This window comes from Salvia splendens, chromosome 17 (assembly GCF_004379255.2).
Source record: "Salvia splendens isolate huo1 chromosome 17, SspV2, whole genome shotgun sequence".
Lineage (NCBI taxonomy): Eukaryota > Viridiplantae > Streptophyta > Magnoliopsida > Lamiales > Lamiaceae > Salvia > Salvia splendens.
Window position 1 is genome coordinate 27,071,406 of NC_056048.1, and position 15,624 is coordinate 27,087,029.

At 35.9% G+C, this 15,624-nt stretch overlaps 2 protein-coding genes across 5 annotated transcripts; one reads left to right on the top strand and one right to left on the bottom strand.

Moving 5' to 3' along the window:
• The first annotated feature begins 8,475 nt into the window (after positions 1–8,475).
• On the top strand, positions 8,476–11,275 carry LOC121774873 (omega-3 fatty acid desaturase, chloroplastic-like). 2 transcript variants are annotated; one of them, XM_042171761.1, is made up of 9 exons: positions 8,476–8,630; positions 8,777–9,291; positions 9,528–9,617; positions 9,706–9,772; positions 9,883–9,975; positions 10,079–10,264; positions 10,359–10,439; positions 10,530–10,667; positions 10,763–11,275. In XM_042171761.1, exons 2-9 carry the CDS (start codon positions 8,792–8,794, stop codon positions 10,928–10,930), a joined length of 1,323 nt encoding a protein of 440 aa, XP_042027695.1. In that variant the 5' UTR covers positions 8,476–8,630; positions 8,777–8,791; the 3' UTR covers positions 10,931–11,275. The 2 variants fall into 2 exon arrangements, with proteins under 2 accessions (XP_042027695.1, XP_042027694.1); XM_042171760.1 differs by having other exon boundaries at positions 8,483–9,291.
• Positions 11,276–11,504: 229 nt separating this feature from the next.
• On the bottom strand, positions 11,505–13,983 carry LOC121773357 (N-(5'-phosphoribosyl)anthranilate isomerase 1, chloroplastic-like). Of its 3 annotated transcripts, none has more exons than XM_042170187.1 (5): positions 13,605–13,983; positions 13,357–13,413; positions 12,467–12,840; positions 12,225–12,388; positions 11,505–11,901 (listed from the first exon to the last, which is right to left on the bottom strand). In XM_042170187.1, the coding sequence occupies exons 1-5, from the start codon at positions 13,612–13,614 to the stop codon at positions 11,676–11,678; spliced, it is 831 nt and encodes a 276-aa protein (XP_042026121.1). In that variant the 5' UTR covers positions 13,615–13,983; the 3' UTR covers positions 11,505–11,675. The 3 variants fall into 3 exon arrangements, with proteins under 3 accessions (XP_042026121.1, XP_042026119.1, XP_042026120.1); XM_042170185.1 differs by having other exon boundaries at positions 13,584–13,980; XM_042170186.1 differs by lacking the exon at positions 13,605–13,983 and adding an exon at positions 13,501–13,601.
• Between the last annotated feature and the right edge of the window lie 1,641 nt (positions 13,984–15,624).

The window sequence follows — 15,624 nt, forward strand, 5'->3', positions numbered from 1 at the left end:
TCTAATGGTAACTTCTTTTGCAAAATGTACTTACAAAATGTTGAATATTTGACGATATTATATGAATAAAAGAATGAGTTAGATAGAAACTTAAAATATCAAATGCTTCTTGTACGCCAGTGTCACTAAGATTGTAATTTGTAGAGTAACAGGGAAAAGTAATCGACTATGTGTAGCATATTCCTAGTTCAAAACACAAAAGGAAAGGACTCGATATATTTGCATAAAAATTGAACATGGAGAATTTAATTTTGTATTTGGACAATCAAACATAATTTACTTACATGTTTTCTCTTAAATTAATAGTAATTCACAAGTATAAATTATCGTTGCCCTTATGTAGTGAAAATTAGTACTAAGGAGGAATGTTGAAATAGCTATTTTCAATGCTAGCAATCAACGTCTTTATTGCATACTATATATATTTCCTTTTTTCTTCTTTTAAGCATTACATTTTTTTATTCTCTCTTTTTTCTTTTTTTAAAACACCCAATCCATACCCATATTTTAATTCTTTAATCTTCACTAATACTAAATATTTCTATGTAAACAAACACAACCGGTAACTAATTAATTGAATTATTTTGATTTTTGAAGCTGATAGAATAAGTTTAAGCATGTGAGATGCCCTATCGCCTAATTTAATATTTTTCCAACAAGACCATAACCATTTGTTCCATTCCTATTGTCATAAATTGTAGCAGCATTTCAAAATTATCTGCCACAGTGTATTTTTTTTAATATTTCTTTTACCAGATAATTAATTAAGTTCTTGCAATTTGTAAGTGGGAGTTAGGCTGCTGCCAGGATTAAGGGATGTTGTCCCTTAATCTTATGATTTTTTTACTCGAACTATCATCTGAAAAGAGAAAAATGATGTACTCATTTTGCTTTTCCCTTTTTTCATATTTTTGTCCGAACACGATTAATTTATCATTATTTTTTAATTTCACAGGTTGAAAAGGAATAATTGGAAATAACTTCAACCGGTTATAGCAATGAGTAAACTAAAAAATGCAAGGAAAAAAATCGGCGACATTTGGTATGTATAAATCATAAGTTTCTTATCTTTATAATAAACATTTTTTAATGTTTTGAGTCATTAATCTATAAATAAGGTATGGAACTAACTACTACTACTATTATAAGCACTTTTATGACACGTTATGAACTTTAAATATTTTGATACAATTATTGGTCAAATAAATCGACATATTGAAACTTTAACTGCTATCTTTGTGGTTAGCTTATCAGATCTCTTGTGACAAAATTAATCTCAAGTAATATTGGGGTAGTTCAATTTAAAACTATATCACAACATATAAATTTTGAGCAAGCGATAGTAACTTACCTATGTAGTATTAATAGTGTGAGCTAATTTCATCCTAAATTTATATTTTTTTTCCATAAGAACTTGCACTTGAAAATTACTCCACTTATTTGGGGAGATTTGGATATTGACTAAACATATCCTCAGCAATTGATCCTTATATATTTGAAAATGTAACAGTGGGCTTTCTAATAGTCAAACACAGGCCCGGCCTGCTGGGCCCAGACGAAAAACGCATTAGACTGGCCCAAAATTATGTACTGTTGAGTTAATTAATAAATAGTAGTAGTATTATTTTAATCAATCTTATGGCATGATTTAGGACTTAAAATCAATATGTTTATAAGATAATTGTAATTAGAACTGCCAAAAGTGGGTTTAGCTAGTGAATAGGCAGACTACACTTCTAAAAAAAAGATATGAAAAAAAAAGTGTCACATTTGTAAGTGGCCGGTGCAAACAGCCGTAGAAAATAGTTTACCATATTAATTTATCAGGAATTAGTATATTGAAATTAAATACATTCTCCGTCCTATTTTGATGTAGCACAAGTTTGAAAAAAAATGTATATACTAATAAATGTAAAAATTTAATAAAATCTGACTCATACTTCTATAATATTCCTAATAAAATCAGAATAGGATGAATTAGTAGAATGTATTATTTATTTTAAAAATAAAAAAATTAAATATTTAATAATAAATAATATGAGATGTTTAGTGACTGCCTAACGAATTAATTTTGATCACCACGAATATAACATACCATGATGTTTAAATTAGGCTACTGATTAGTACTACTCTGTATAATTTTTCTAATGTAGATAACAATAATTACCGAGAGAGCATATATAGTTACTTCGATCCCAGGCACTATCACGATAAAATTTAAATTATTTAAAAAATTTAACATGAAATTTTAATATATTTTAATTTTAGCGTCAATTTAGAGAATTATTTACTGAGTGAACGTCTTTTTTTAGTACATTAACTATCTCAAATGAGTAAATTTAGTCCGTAACATTTCATAATATATTTTGAGTTTCATCAACTATAAGTTAATATCAAGAGTAAAAGTCAAAACTGGTCCTCAATATATGTTCATTTTATGATTTTGGTCCTAGACTTTATCTTTTGAATTTTTGCATCCTGAACATTTCAACTCGGATCACAATCGTTCTTACACTTTATCTTTTGAATTTTTGCATCCTGAACATTTCAATTAGGATCACAATCGGTCCTACACTAACTGTTCGGTCTACATTTAACGGTCAACGCATCATCTTCTCCGTCAAAAGCCGGGTGGTTGAGAATGCAGCTGAGCAGCTGAGTCCCTCTCAGCGCATTCGTCAGCAGGAGATGCCCCTCCGGCGGCCCCTCCTCCATCTCCCACATAAACTCCGTAGGAAAGCTCCCTATAATTGTACTGCTTCACCTCCGAGCTCTCCAGCTTCTTCATCCACCCCACCTTGATGAAGAACGCCGTGAAATCCCCATTCAATTTCTTCCAGATCCTCCGCTGCACGCCGTAACCGAACTTCCCGTCGCTGTGCTGCCACCACAACGCGTCGATTTTCTGGAGCGCCTCGGCATGGATGAATTGGACCTCTGAGAAGAAGGCGTAGCCGCGCTTCACGGCGGCGTCGCCGGCGAGCGCGATGATGTAGGACCGATTGTGATCCGAGTTGAAATGTTCAGGATGCAAAAATTCAAAAGATAAAGTGTATGACCGATTGCGATCCGAGTTGAAATGTTCAGGATGCAAAAATTCAAAAGATAAAGTCTATGACCAAAATCGTAAAATGAGCATATGTTCATGACCAGTTTTGACCTTTACTCTAATATCAATTTTACTACTTTTTGGCTATTTCCAATATTTTCATGGCCAAAGTACCCTTAAGGGGCCATGAAGGGCAATTCAATCTATTTACCCTCTCATTTTCATTAAAGTATGTAATTTATTTTTCTTTCTTTATTCATCCACTTTCTTCTTTCTTCTAATTTATTTGGGATTAAATTTAATAGTTTCTTATACTATTATTATTAATATATACCATACATTATTTGAAATTAGAGGCTAATGTATTCAACACTAATAACATATCTAAAAGTAAGGAGACTATCATCATTGTTGTTGTACTACTAACTTTCTTTCAGGTGCGATTCCGACCACATTGGTGGTCCGATAATGACGATAGTTGTCTATAGACGAACATCTCATAAGCGTAGAAAACATCATTCTCGTATATTATTACGATGGGTTGTTATTCGAGTATAAGGCCATCCACAACGCTGTTCCTATACCGTTCCTATACCGTTCCTTAAACCACTATTTGAGGGCCCCACTGTACTTTTTTACTCCATTCCTTAACTAAGGAACGGAACCCGCAACCCTCCGTTCCTTAACCGTTCCTTAACCGTTCCTTAAATTACTATTCATTCTATTTCAATTTTTATTTTTATTTCCAACTAAATTAAATTAAATAAACACACTTTATTAAAAAACAAACATACTTTATTAAAAAACAAACATACTTTATTAAAAAACACACAATATTAAAAAAAATTACAACTTAAACTTAAAAAAATTAAAAAAAAACACACAATAAAAAACACACAATTAAACGTGGGAAAATAAAAAAAACTACTCCGCCGGCGAATCATCCTCCGGAGGCGGTCGAGGTTTAGGGGGAGGGGGAAGACCAAGTAGTCCTGCCATATGCACAATTCCGTTCCACCAGGCCGTGTATTGGGCGTACGAGAAGCGGGAAGTGTCCGCCATTGTGGCGGTTATGTACGCCACCATAAGTGTGTTCGAGCCTCCTTGTGAGCCCGATCCCGAGGCCGACTGGCTTGATTCTCCTCGGCCCTTCCTCGCTCTAGCCGCTTTCGCCGCCTTCGTCCCTTGCGGACGACGGCGCCCACGGCTAGATCCCTCGTACTCGGCGGCCGTAACCCCAACCTCCTGCGTGCCACGATCACTGGGCGCATCGGTGTCACCAGACGAGTACTGGCCGCTCGTCGTGTGCTTCGTCCGCTTTGAGGTTGATCCCGAGCTGGAGCGGACACCACCGGCCCACCTTTCCTCGTCCTTGACGAGCTGCCAAATATCAACATATTTGAACTGTACACCGGTGTCCTGGTGGAAGGCGCGCATAGCCGCCCTCAGTATGTCGGCGCCCGAAGCTCCGCTTTGGTAGTGCGCCGCTTCGGTGGAGTAGATCCCGCAGAATTTTTTGACCTGTAAATCGACTCGGCCAAAGTGAGCACGAAGCATTGTATATTTGCGCTTCCGGGCCCCTTTCGGCTTAGTCTCGTGGTAGACATCACGGACCTTTTCCCAGAAGCACTTGGCGGCTTGTTGGTTGCCGACGATGGGATCATATGAGACGGTGAGCCAGGCGGTGTACACCGCCTTTGTTTCTTCGTTGGTGTAGGGATGCCGGCCCAGATCCTCCGGCTCCTCCTCCTCATCCTCCTCGGGTGCCTCAGACGCAGCCCTGTAGCTTCCACCGCCTCGGCCTCCTCCCTGAGTGGGTTCAACGGGGATATCCTCCCGAATCTGGGACAAACCCTGGGAAAGCCGCGAGCCGGAGCCTCGAGCGTAGGCATCCACATCGAAAGTGGGTGGTTGGTACCCACCCGGCGTCGCCGACCCCTGCGTGCCCGGCGTCGATGACCCAGAACCACCAAGTGTGTTGTACATGGTCTCCCAATCGCCGAACGCGTTGAGATCCCACCCTCCGGCGCCGCCACCACCGTAATTGCCGTCGCCGGACATTTTTTGAAGAGATAGAATATGAAAATTGGAGAGAAATTGATGTTGATGTAGGAAGAATAGATGTGTAGTTGTGTATAAAATGAATGAATTAGGTGTATTTATAGAATAAGAAAATAAAAATAAAAATTAAAAAAATTAAGAAAAAGTTAAAAAAAACGGTAATGTTACCGTTTAAAAAAAAAATTTTTTTTTAAAAATTCGATTTTTATAAAAAAAAAATAATTATTGCGTCATTGCTGACGTGTCCCACTCGCTGGCCGGCGAGTGGGAAGCACGCACGCACGGGGATCGGCCACGTCGCCCAGGCGCGTGGCGGCTTGTTCCGTGCCGCGTTACGTGCCGTCGGCACCGGGCACGGAATGGGAACGGGACGGGAGCGGAATGCAGCGCCGCAACGCGTTCCGCGGCGAAACCGTTCCGGCGGAACGGCACGCGGAACGGTTTCGGCACGCGTTGCGGGTGCTCTAACTTTAGAAAAGGGCAACGACGGAATCAATTTCAACTCACTCTGGCCATTTAATTATAAGTTTAACCATACAATTTCTTCATGTTTCACACTGTATACAAAATAAATCAAAATTAAAACTATGTACTAAACTTATCCAGATATTCATGCTATAAACTATATTTAACGTTTAATTCATCAGTTAGGTAAGTGGTTTCTGAACCGACCAATTAAATTGATGAGTCAATTTTTTTTATATAAAAGTTGGTACAGTACTATATCTTTTTTGGTCGGTACTAGTATCATGGGCAATTAAACAAAATAAAAAAACAATATTTTTATTCTTATATTATCCTAATTTTCCAATAGAGTTTTCATATTTCTTGATTATTGTATTTTGAGTTCATACACTATTCATTGGATTAAATTAATATTGACTATATGTAGGTTTTTTTTAATTCACTACTTTATTTATTTGATATTGCAAAGGATATATTTTTAAACATGAAAGTTGCTATGTCACTCCTTTCCACGAGGACTACAAGCATTGAATTCATCTAATTTATTTGGAATATCAAAACATTAGTATATCAACTACTTAATTGTCAATAAATACATAAGTTGAACAAACTTTTGTAGTGTAATATGGAGTAGTACAATTTCAAGAAATTTTATTTTAATAATTTCCCACATAAGGCCCGTACTAAGGAAAAAAGAAAATTTTGAAACTTGAGACCCCAAATTCAGGTGGGGTCGGAGGTTCTACTAACCTAATTGTCGAAAAACTTTAATAAATTCGGCTTTTCAGATTTGATATCGATCCAGTGTTGCAACTCTGACTTAATCTTTCGGGTTAAAATTCATTTTCATTCTTTGTCTGTCATCTATTGCAAGCGACGCCGCACCATCTTTGTCTTTCGATGTTGACGATAACTTTTTTTACCACACACGAATTCTATTTTATGGATCCGTAGATAAGCTCAACCCCCCTTCTAATTAAACCCCCAAATCATCGTTGAAAATATTATTATGGCTATAAGCAAATCAAAATTTTGATTATTGATCAGATGAAGCAAGAAAATCTTCAAATAATTTTATCGCACGTGGCGAAATAAAACAAAATGGAAAGTATAGTCATTAGTTAATAAGGTCAGCTCATGTAAATGTAATCACTAGGGCATCCACGTCCGCGGACGATGCCCGATGCATCATCCGCGGACGATAGGTGTTGGAGCACGCTTCGTCCGCGGTATCGTCCGCCCCACTGCGAGCAACGCGGACAATACCGCGGATGATGCAATGCGTTTTACATTTTTTTAATTCTTCAAAATTTATATATATAAACTCTTCCATTTTTCTTCCTTTTATAATGACATATTCTCTCCTTTCTTTGTTATACTAACGATGTGGGACAATGGTAAACATAAACTAAAATGTCCTATTCTCTCCTTTCTTTGTTATACTAACGATGTGGGACAATGATAAACATAAACTAGCTTAATTATTTTTTATGTATAGTTTTTTAATAGCTACTCTATATAGGAACTTCTAAAAATACTATTTAATAGTTATAATCTATTAATCTCGTATAAATTTGTAGTTGACAAAGAACTCTATTAAGATTTATTTAATCTCAACTTTATATCTACTATACTAATATTTATAGAATCTAGGATTTTATGGAAATATTATTCTAAGAAAATAGAAAAAGAAATTTAAACATGAAAAAGAAATTAACAAGCTAGGCTGAAACTATTTACCAACATCTCATAAAATAAAATAAAAATTAATTTTATAAACTATATAAAACAATCATATTAATCTATTTGTATTATTTAAATTTAAATTTAAATTATGCCTCACCTTCAAGTTCACCTTCATTATTATTGTTTTAAAACAAGGTTTTAAATCAATAATAACGCAAGTTGGGAATGATGTAGAGTATGCCCTTTTTATCTGTAGTGAACTTGTTTTTTATTTCTAACTCTTGTAACTTTTTTTTTAATTATGTAATGTAGGATTTGCCTTTAAATCGTAGTGCTTTTTTTTTTTTATTTTGCATGACATATTTGAAAACATAAAATTAATCAACAAAACAATAGTGAAAACTATAGGGCGGACTTTAGGGCGTCCCACTGCAGTTGGAAAGGTATGAGGATAGAATGATGATGTGGCAGAGCATAGGGCGCCCTATAGGGCGGACTATATGGCGCCCCATTATGGATGCGGTGACATGAATCCAACACCCAATAAAATATGGAGTAACAAATAGAGATGATGGATTTAGTTAATTTGAGTACCCAATAAAATATGGAGTAAGAGCATCTCGGAGAGGTAAACTAATATAACTACCATATTTACCTTTTTTTTCATGAAAAATCATTCTCCAAGGGGAGAGGTATTTGAGAAGGTATTATACATTTTTCCATTTTTGAGAGGTATCTTTACCTCCCCATCAATGGAGAGGTAAAATCTTATAACTATCATATTTGCCTTCTTTTCATGAAAAAACCTTCTCCAAGGGGAAAGATATTTGAGAAGGTATTACACTTTATATTTTTTAATGCATTTTATACTATTATTTTATTTTTAAAAAATAATTTACCTTTCTATGTATCTTTTCCCTTTGAAATGTGTTACTTTTTAGAAGGGTATATTCACTTTATAAGAAGGTAAATACATAATATACATTTTCTATATATCTTCTAACCTTGTAGATGCTCTAACAAATAGAGATGATGGATTTAGTCAATTTGAATATTAAATTTTAACATCACATAACCTTGTTGTCCTATTCCCTCTCCCCATACCAAATCCATAAAAAAAATAATCACAATTTCCTACCACAATATGTAACACAATTTAAATAAAGTTAAGTCATTGTTGAATGCACCAATTTGTACTGATCTCAGGAAAGGAGAGAGAGTTACAGTAGTAGGCCATATAAGTGGAAACATAGATGGTGGGGATGGAAAGTGAAGAGAAATAGAGCCTCAAATTGGGTTATATAAATGAATCACATTCACCTCAGATTCTAAGCCTCAACAAAATCAAGTTGGGATTCTTGAATTTGAGGTGAGTGTCTCTTCCATTATCCATCCATTTTCAGCTGATACATACACATCTACATACATATTCTGCAAGCCCCTCAACTCCACACACATTCTCTCTCTCACCCCAGTTACAGAAACTGATAAAGGTGAAATCTTTACCATTTTCAGATTTGGGGTGTTGAAATGGCCAGTTGGGTTCTGTCAGGATGTGGTCTAAAGCCACTTCCAAGAATCTACCCTATGCCAAGAACTGGCTCCAATCCCAATCCCTCAAAGCTGAGAATTTCAACAGCAGATTTCTCCAGTGATTCCAGCTCATTGTGCAGTGTTGGTAGAGGGAGGAATTGGGGTTTGAATGTGAGTGCCCCACTGAGATTTCAGGAGGTGGGGGAGGAGGGGAATGAGGAGAGGGAGAGTGAGGTGGTAAATGGTTTTGTTGGTGGTGATGGATTTGACCCTGGTGCACCACCCCCATTCAAGCTGGCTGATATTAGGGCAGCCATTCCTAAGCATTGTTGGGTCAAGAATCCATGGAAGTCCATGAGCTATGTTGTGAGAGATGTTGCTGTGGTTTTTGGATTGGCTGCTGCTGCTGCCTATTTGAACAACTGGGCTGCGTGGCCCCTCTACTGGTTTGCTCAGGGAACTATGTTTTGGGCTCTGTTTGTTCTTGGCCATGATTGGTAAATTTCTAATCTTTTTTTTGGGGAGTGGTTTTGGTTGTGGTTTTCTAATTTTTGAAATGTTTTGGGCTCTGTTTCTGTGTTTGTGTGATTCTTTTTAATGATTCTTGAATTGTTTTGGGCTCTGTTTGTTGTTGGCCATTATTGGTAGATTTTGAATCTTTTTTTTTTGGTGGTTTTGGTTTTGGTTTTGTGTTTGTTTGATTCCTTTTGATGATTCTTGAATTGTGTTTCAGTGGACATGGGAGCTTTTCCAATGATCCAAAGTTGAATAGTGTTGCTGGCCACCTGCTTCACTCTTCCATCCTTGTTCCTTATCATGGATGGTAAGTCTGAACATTAAAAGCAACTTTTTATGTATGTAAAAATAAATAAAATTGGTCTTAACAAATTGTGTAATGGTGAATGGTTCAGGAGAATTAGTCACAGGACACACCATCAGAACCATGGACATGTTGAGAATGATGAATCTTGGCATCCAGTATGTAGTTTTTCCACTTTGTTATGGAGATAATTTAGTTGCATTTTTCGCGTTTTTGTTGATAGAAAGTGCAGTTGAGATGTTTGTTTCTGCCATGTTGTTTGTTCCAGTTGTCTGAGAAGATATACAAGCAATTGGATTTTGTGACCAAGAAGTTGAGGTTCACATTGCCTTTTCCTATGTTGGCTTATCCCATCTATCTGGTTGGCTTACTTTCTTCAGAATTCGAACTTTTTCATATGAAATGTATGGTATTAGGCTCTCTTGATTGAAACTATTGCTCCTTTATGGTCCATGTAATGGCAGTGGAGCAGAAGTCCAGGAAAGAAAGGCTCTCATTTCCATCCAGACAGTGATTTGTTCGTTCCAAACGAGAGGAAAGATGTCATTACCTCAACTGTTTGTTGGACCGCAATGGTTGCAATTCTTGCAGGGCTCTCTTTCGTTATGGGTCCTCTTCAGCTGCTAAAACTCTATGGCATACCTTACTTTGTTAGTTCCTTCATTCCTCTCCTCTCAATAGCTCCACGTTTTTTCAACGTTGTTTTACCTTGCATAACTTGTAAAAAATGGATTTCTGATGCAGGGATTCGTGGCGTGGCTTGATCTAGTTACCTACCTGCATCACCATGGCCACGAGGATAAGCTCCCTTGGTACCGAGGAAAGGTAAATTTAGCGTCTTGAATGCACGAAACTCCACAGAGAATGTTGAAGTGTTCTTGTTTCAATCTCGGATTGATTTCGTTGGCGATGCAGGAGTGGAGTTACCTAAGAGGGGGGCTCACGACGCTTGATCGCGACTATGGATGGATAAACAACATCCACCACGACATAGGGACACACGTTATACATCACCTCTTCCCCCAAATCCCACACTACCATTTGATAGAAGCAGTTAACATCCATCTTCTTCAAGAAAACTTGTTTCTTATATACAGTTTCACAGATTATTACTAATATTCACTGACCATTTGTGATTCTTGTCACAGACGGAAGCAGCAAAGCCTGTGCTCGGAAAATATTATAAGGAGCCTCAGAAATCAGGCCCTCTTCCGTTATACTTGTTGGGAGTCCTCGCAAAGAGCATGAAAAAGGATCATTATGTGAGTGACACGGGCGACATAGTGTACTACCAGACCGATCCTAAGCTGAATTGAACCTCAACAACGTGTCCATCGGTATATCTATAACAAATCGATAAATATGAGACGTGGAGGCTGCTGGGCTCGGAATCAGCTCTCGGAACCTCTAAGGGGTCGTCTTCTAGCTGCAGACTCGATTTTTTCGCCCTCCGGTGATGGAGAGTTATATAGTTATTACAAGATTAAAGAAGATTGATGTGTATTTCTATAAAGGATGTAATGACTGTCTCTATAAAGGATGTGATTTATTGATGCTATGCTATTATAGTAGTGATATTTTTCCATGTAAACTAGTGTTTGACATATGAATACTACTATGAAATAAGTATATTCAAGAAATGTGATTCATTAATTTATTCATGTGATGTATGGTGATGAAATTGAACGTGACAAGTAATTGGGAATCACATAGATGGGAGAATCTAATTGCAAGTCCACATGGAAATCAAGGTTGTGGATAAGCAAGTTTGAGTGTGTGGTTTAGAATGCTGAATTAGTGAATACCAACCAAAATATACAAACACTATGTCACTATTTGTACCACATTTTTGTGATGCAACCATAATACTTTAATAATAACACATTTTTGTGATGGAACATGGAGATTTGGACTGTTGAATTCAAAATCTATATGGATTCATTACAATAATAATGTGGTCTTATGGAAAAATGAAAAGGCTTAACATGACTAAAAATGAGGGTACTTGCAGAAAGAAGGTTTTAATACAGACATTTCTCATGGCTTCAGAAGCTCCATAAATCAATACTGTACCGAATTCACTGCCTCCATGAATGATGATATTCGCGATTTGTCCTTTTGAATTCCATCCGGACCACAAATTCCACTACTAACATCAATGCCAGTCGGCTTGAGAGTCGAAAGAGCTTCAAACACATTATCTGGCTTAATCCCACCAGCTAAAAACCATCCTTGTTTGCTGCTAATAGATGGATATCGGAACCTGGACCAATCGAAGCCTTTCCCACTGCAACCATCCAAAGATAAGTTTCAGTCATGGCTGCATATACGATTAGAAAACTGTCGAGGACCTAGGTTATTAACCTTTTCCCGTCAATATTTCTGATGTATCAAAAAGAGAAATACATAAATAATGACAGTTTACTCTAGTTTTAGCAAAAGTCTTGCACTAAAATTCCACAAAACAAAGCAGCAAATTGTCAGGACAGATGAATACATGCCGTTATTTCCTTGATAGTCTTTTCCAGGATAATGTAAAAATTCTTAGCCAAATCAAAATCAAAACGATGATGAACCTAAGGAAATACTACTGTATGAGATATTCTATACCTGCCGCCTGTAGCACTGTCGACAAGAACCCAATCAACTTGAGAGCATTCTTCATCAGAAATAGAATTCAAAAGTTCACCATCTTCATTCGCATGAAGAACATATATTACTTTGTTTTGTTTGACTACGACTTGAAAAGCATCCCTAGAACCCTTTCCATGAAGCTGCACAGACACAAGCATGTGGAATGAACAAAAGAAGAAAGGGAACAAAACAGATAGTGATGGTAAAGATGTATAAACCTGCACGTATCCAAGTTCTGCTTCATCAGAGGCTCTTAATATAGTCTCTGCATCATCATCGACGAACACCCCAACTGGCTCAGCTCCATGTTCCCTTGCCACCCTCGAAATCTCCTTGGCGACAGAAAGTGAAATAGACCTTTTTGATTTGGGCCAAATAATCATCCCAATAAGATTTGCACCGGCTTCTGCTGCCAAAACAGCATCTCTAGCTGATGTGATTCCACACATTTTAACTAAAGGTTTAATCACCTTAATCTTATCATGTTCCTTTTGAGCAGAAGAACCACTTTCCGAGGGATTCACTGCACATGTTACCTTCATCTTAGGAAAAATTGGGATGCTGGACAAACGAGTTTCCACGAATGAGAGACCTGCAGATTGGCAGTGTGGTTGATCGGTCAATTTCACATTTCACTGTTAAAATACAACAATTACAGTCTATCTTTACATGTTACCATCCATGAATGTTCCTCAATACAATGCAACCTTAACCAAACAAAAATGCGGAATTTTACCGTACATCGAATACTAAACTACTAGTAAAAAGAAACTTACAAGACATTTGAGGGTATGAGGCGAACAAAAAACAATGTTAGTAAACAATTTGAACACCCCCAAAAGAGAATATATCATCTTCCAGATTCAATCAAGAATATGACTTTTCAATTACTCACAACCTCTATTATAAAACTATCCAATTTGTATTCTTATTTTAACAGCAAATATGCACCATATGTCAGTAATCAGAAGAACTACCATAGCACAACTCTTACAACAAGTCACTTTATTTTTTATTTCCACACCCATTCTCCAATTAAGATGGATTGCATAGGACACAGAAGCATAGAATCTCCAAATTAACTGAAGCAAGTGATTTGCAGTAATACCTGGACATTTAGGCATATTAGACACTCCAGGCAAAAGCTGCACTCCCACATTGCCACCTAATCAACAAAGAAAATGTAGTCATACAATGTACATCAAGGGTCTCATATGATGGGAATAAGAGAAAAAAGGTTCAAAATTTATACTTCTCGCAGGAATTTTCACAAACATCTGGTGCGCAGAAACGCATATGCATCAAACAAAGCTCAATTTTTGCAATCGCACTTACTATTAAGAGGAAGAGAGAGACCTGAGAGCATAGTACTGCCGCCGGTTAAGAACACTAAAAAAGGGTAGTAAAAAATCGGGATGAACTGAATACTTCCTTCGCCGTCGTTCTTGGCCAACTGCCTTGTGTTTAATGCTTATTACAAAAAAATCTGTTCTTTAGCTACAAAAAATAATGAAATTTGCCTATTCGAACAATGGAAAGCATAAAAAGTTAATGTAGATTTATTTTTTTTGTCATAATGCCAAATATGTAGAGATAATCATTATAAATTATGAAGTTTAAAAGTTAAAACTTTTGCATAGCTTGTGTATATTTTTTCTAGCGACTACGTGATATCGTGTCTATTGATTGTAGAAATGTCATCATTATATAAATATGTATTATCATAAAAAAAACATTTAACACTTCTAGAATAATTATAACATTTCTACTTGTTTAAAACTGTTGTTACGTCGTTGCATATTTTGTCATAAATGACTAAATGAGACGGAAGGATAATTGCGAAAAATTTCAAATTTTGTGATTTATAGTTTTTAAAGTGTCTAAAATTTGAAAATTAAGCCCAACAGCCCAAAACTTTAATCTTATAAGTTAGGCCCAATATTAAGCCCACTATAGCGGACCCAAAGATTAAGTTTCTATTATTGGACCCAAGTGTTACCTGAGCAACATTTTTAATCATTTTTTGTCTATTCCGCACTAATATTATTTATTTTTTTATATATTTATTTTGACAAAATAATTCCAAAATATGATTAAAATTATTAATCTGTAAAGTAATTCAAAACAAATTCTATTTTTTTTATTTTCTCTATAAATTCAACTATATGAATGAATAAAATAATAAATTAATCTTTGATTTTTAAGTAACTTGTAAAATGAATAACATCGGTCATAGATTTTAATGTACTATAATTAAATAAAATAAATGACAGTAATATAAATTCAACGATAATGCTATTCGCAAAACAAAGTTTAACATAAGATACGTAAAAATGAAGGTGAAAGGGATAATCCATTAATATTTGTAAGTGGTGGAGAGGAGGGAATAAAGTTGTTATAGGGCGGCTATCAAATATTCAAATTAAAGCAAATAAACAACAACGATTGTAAGTAATTAATTAGAAGTTGGCTTTGGGTTGGATTTTTGTTATCTAGCGAATAATAATATTTATTTTATCGGGGGAAGAACCTTTTCATTCACTAGTCAAATTGGGACACATTCACTAATCGATTCTATTGTTGCTGAAGTAGAAAAATTCCATTAAATTCGAACTTTAAAGTGTTTGATTTTCATAATACAAAAGCACATTCTCTTTCTTTTAGTATATAGGCTCATTTATATTTTTCCGTCTTTCATCCAATGTTTGCGGCGGCCATCTCACAATCTCTATTCATTTTTACATCGACGACAACATTCTTCACTGTGTATGATCCCACAAGTTTCGCTTCTTGAATCCGACAAGACTGACATGCCTTCATGTTAGTAGTTATTTTTTAAAACTAAAAACATGTTAGTAGGTTTTAGGGTAAAAAGTTAGCACATAAAGGGGAAATCTATGTTAGTCAAAGAAAAATTTAGGCGTGCATAAGCACATGGTTATGGTGAATTTATGATAAAGTGGTTTAGGAAAGTAGGTTTTGGTGGTGACGAATGATGAATATCTATGGTGTTGCCCACTTTTATTAGCTCTTTGATTCACATCCCATTTAATTCCACAATACCACCTAAATTAATTGTTTAGTGTGTGATTGCTTTTGCATAGTACTTAATTTTGTGGCATGAGAGAGTGACATCCACTATTTATATGAACAAAAAATTGTGACATGAGTGAATGACTTCCACTATTGTATCTTGGTAAAGGTATACTTTCAAAAATTAGTATACCAAGAAAAAACATAAAATTTAAATCAAATTAATATGTTGGCTAGAAAAGTCAATAAACAGTAGTAGCTATGAATTTTCGTTTGAAGATTTTATCATCACAATTAATTGCAAGTTTGCTGCCAAGCTCTGTCAACTACCAATGTTTTCCAC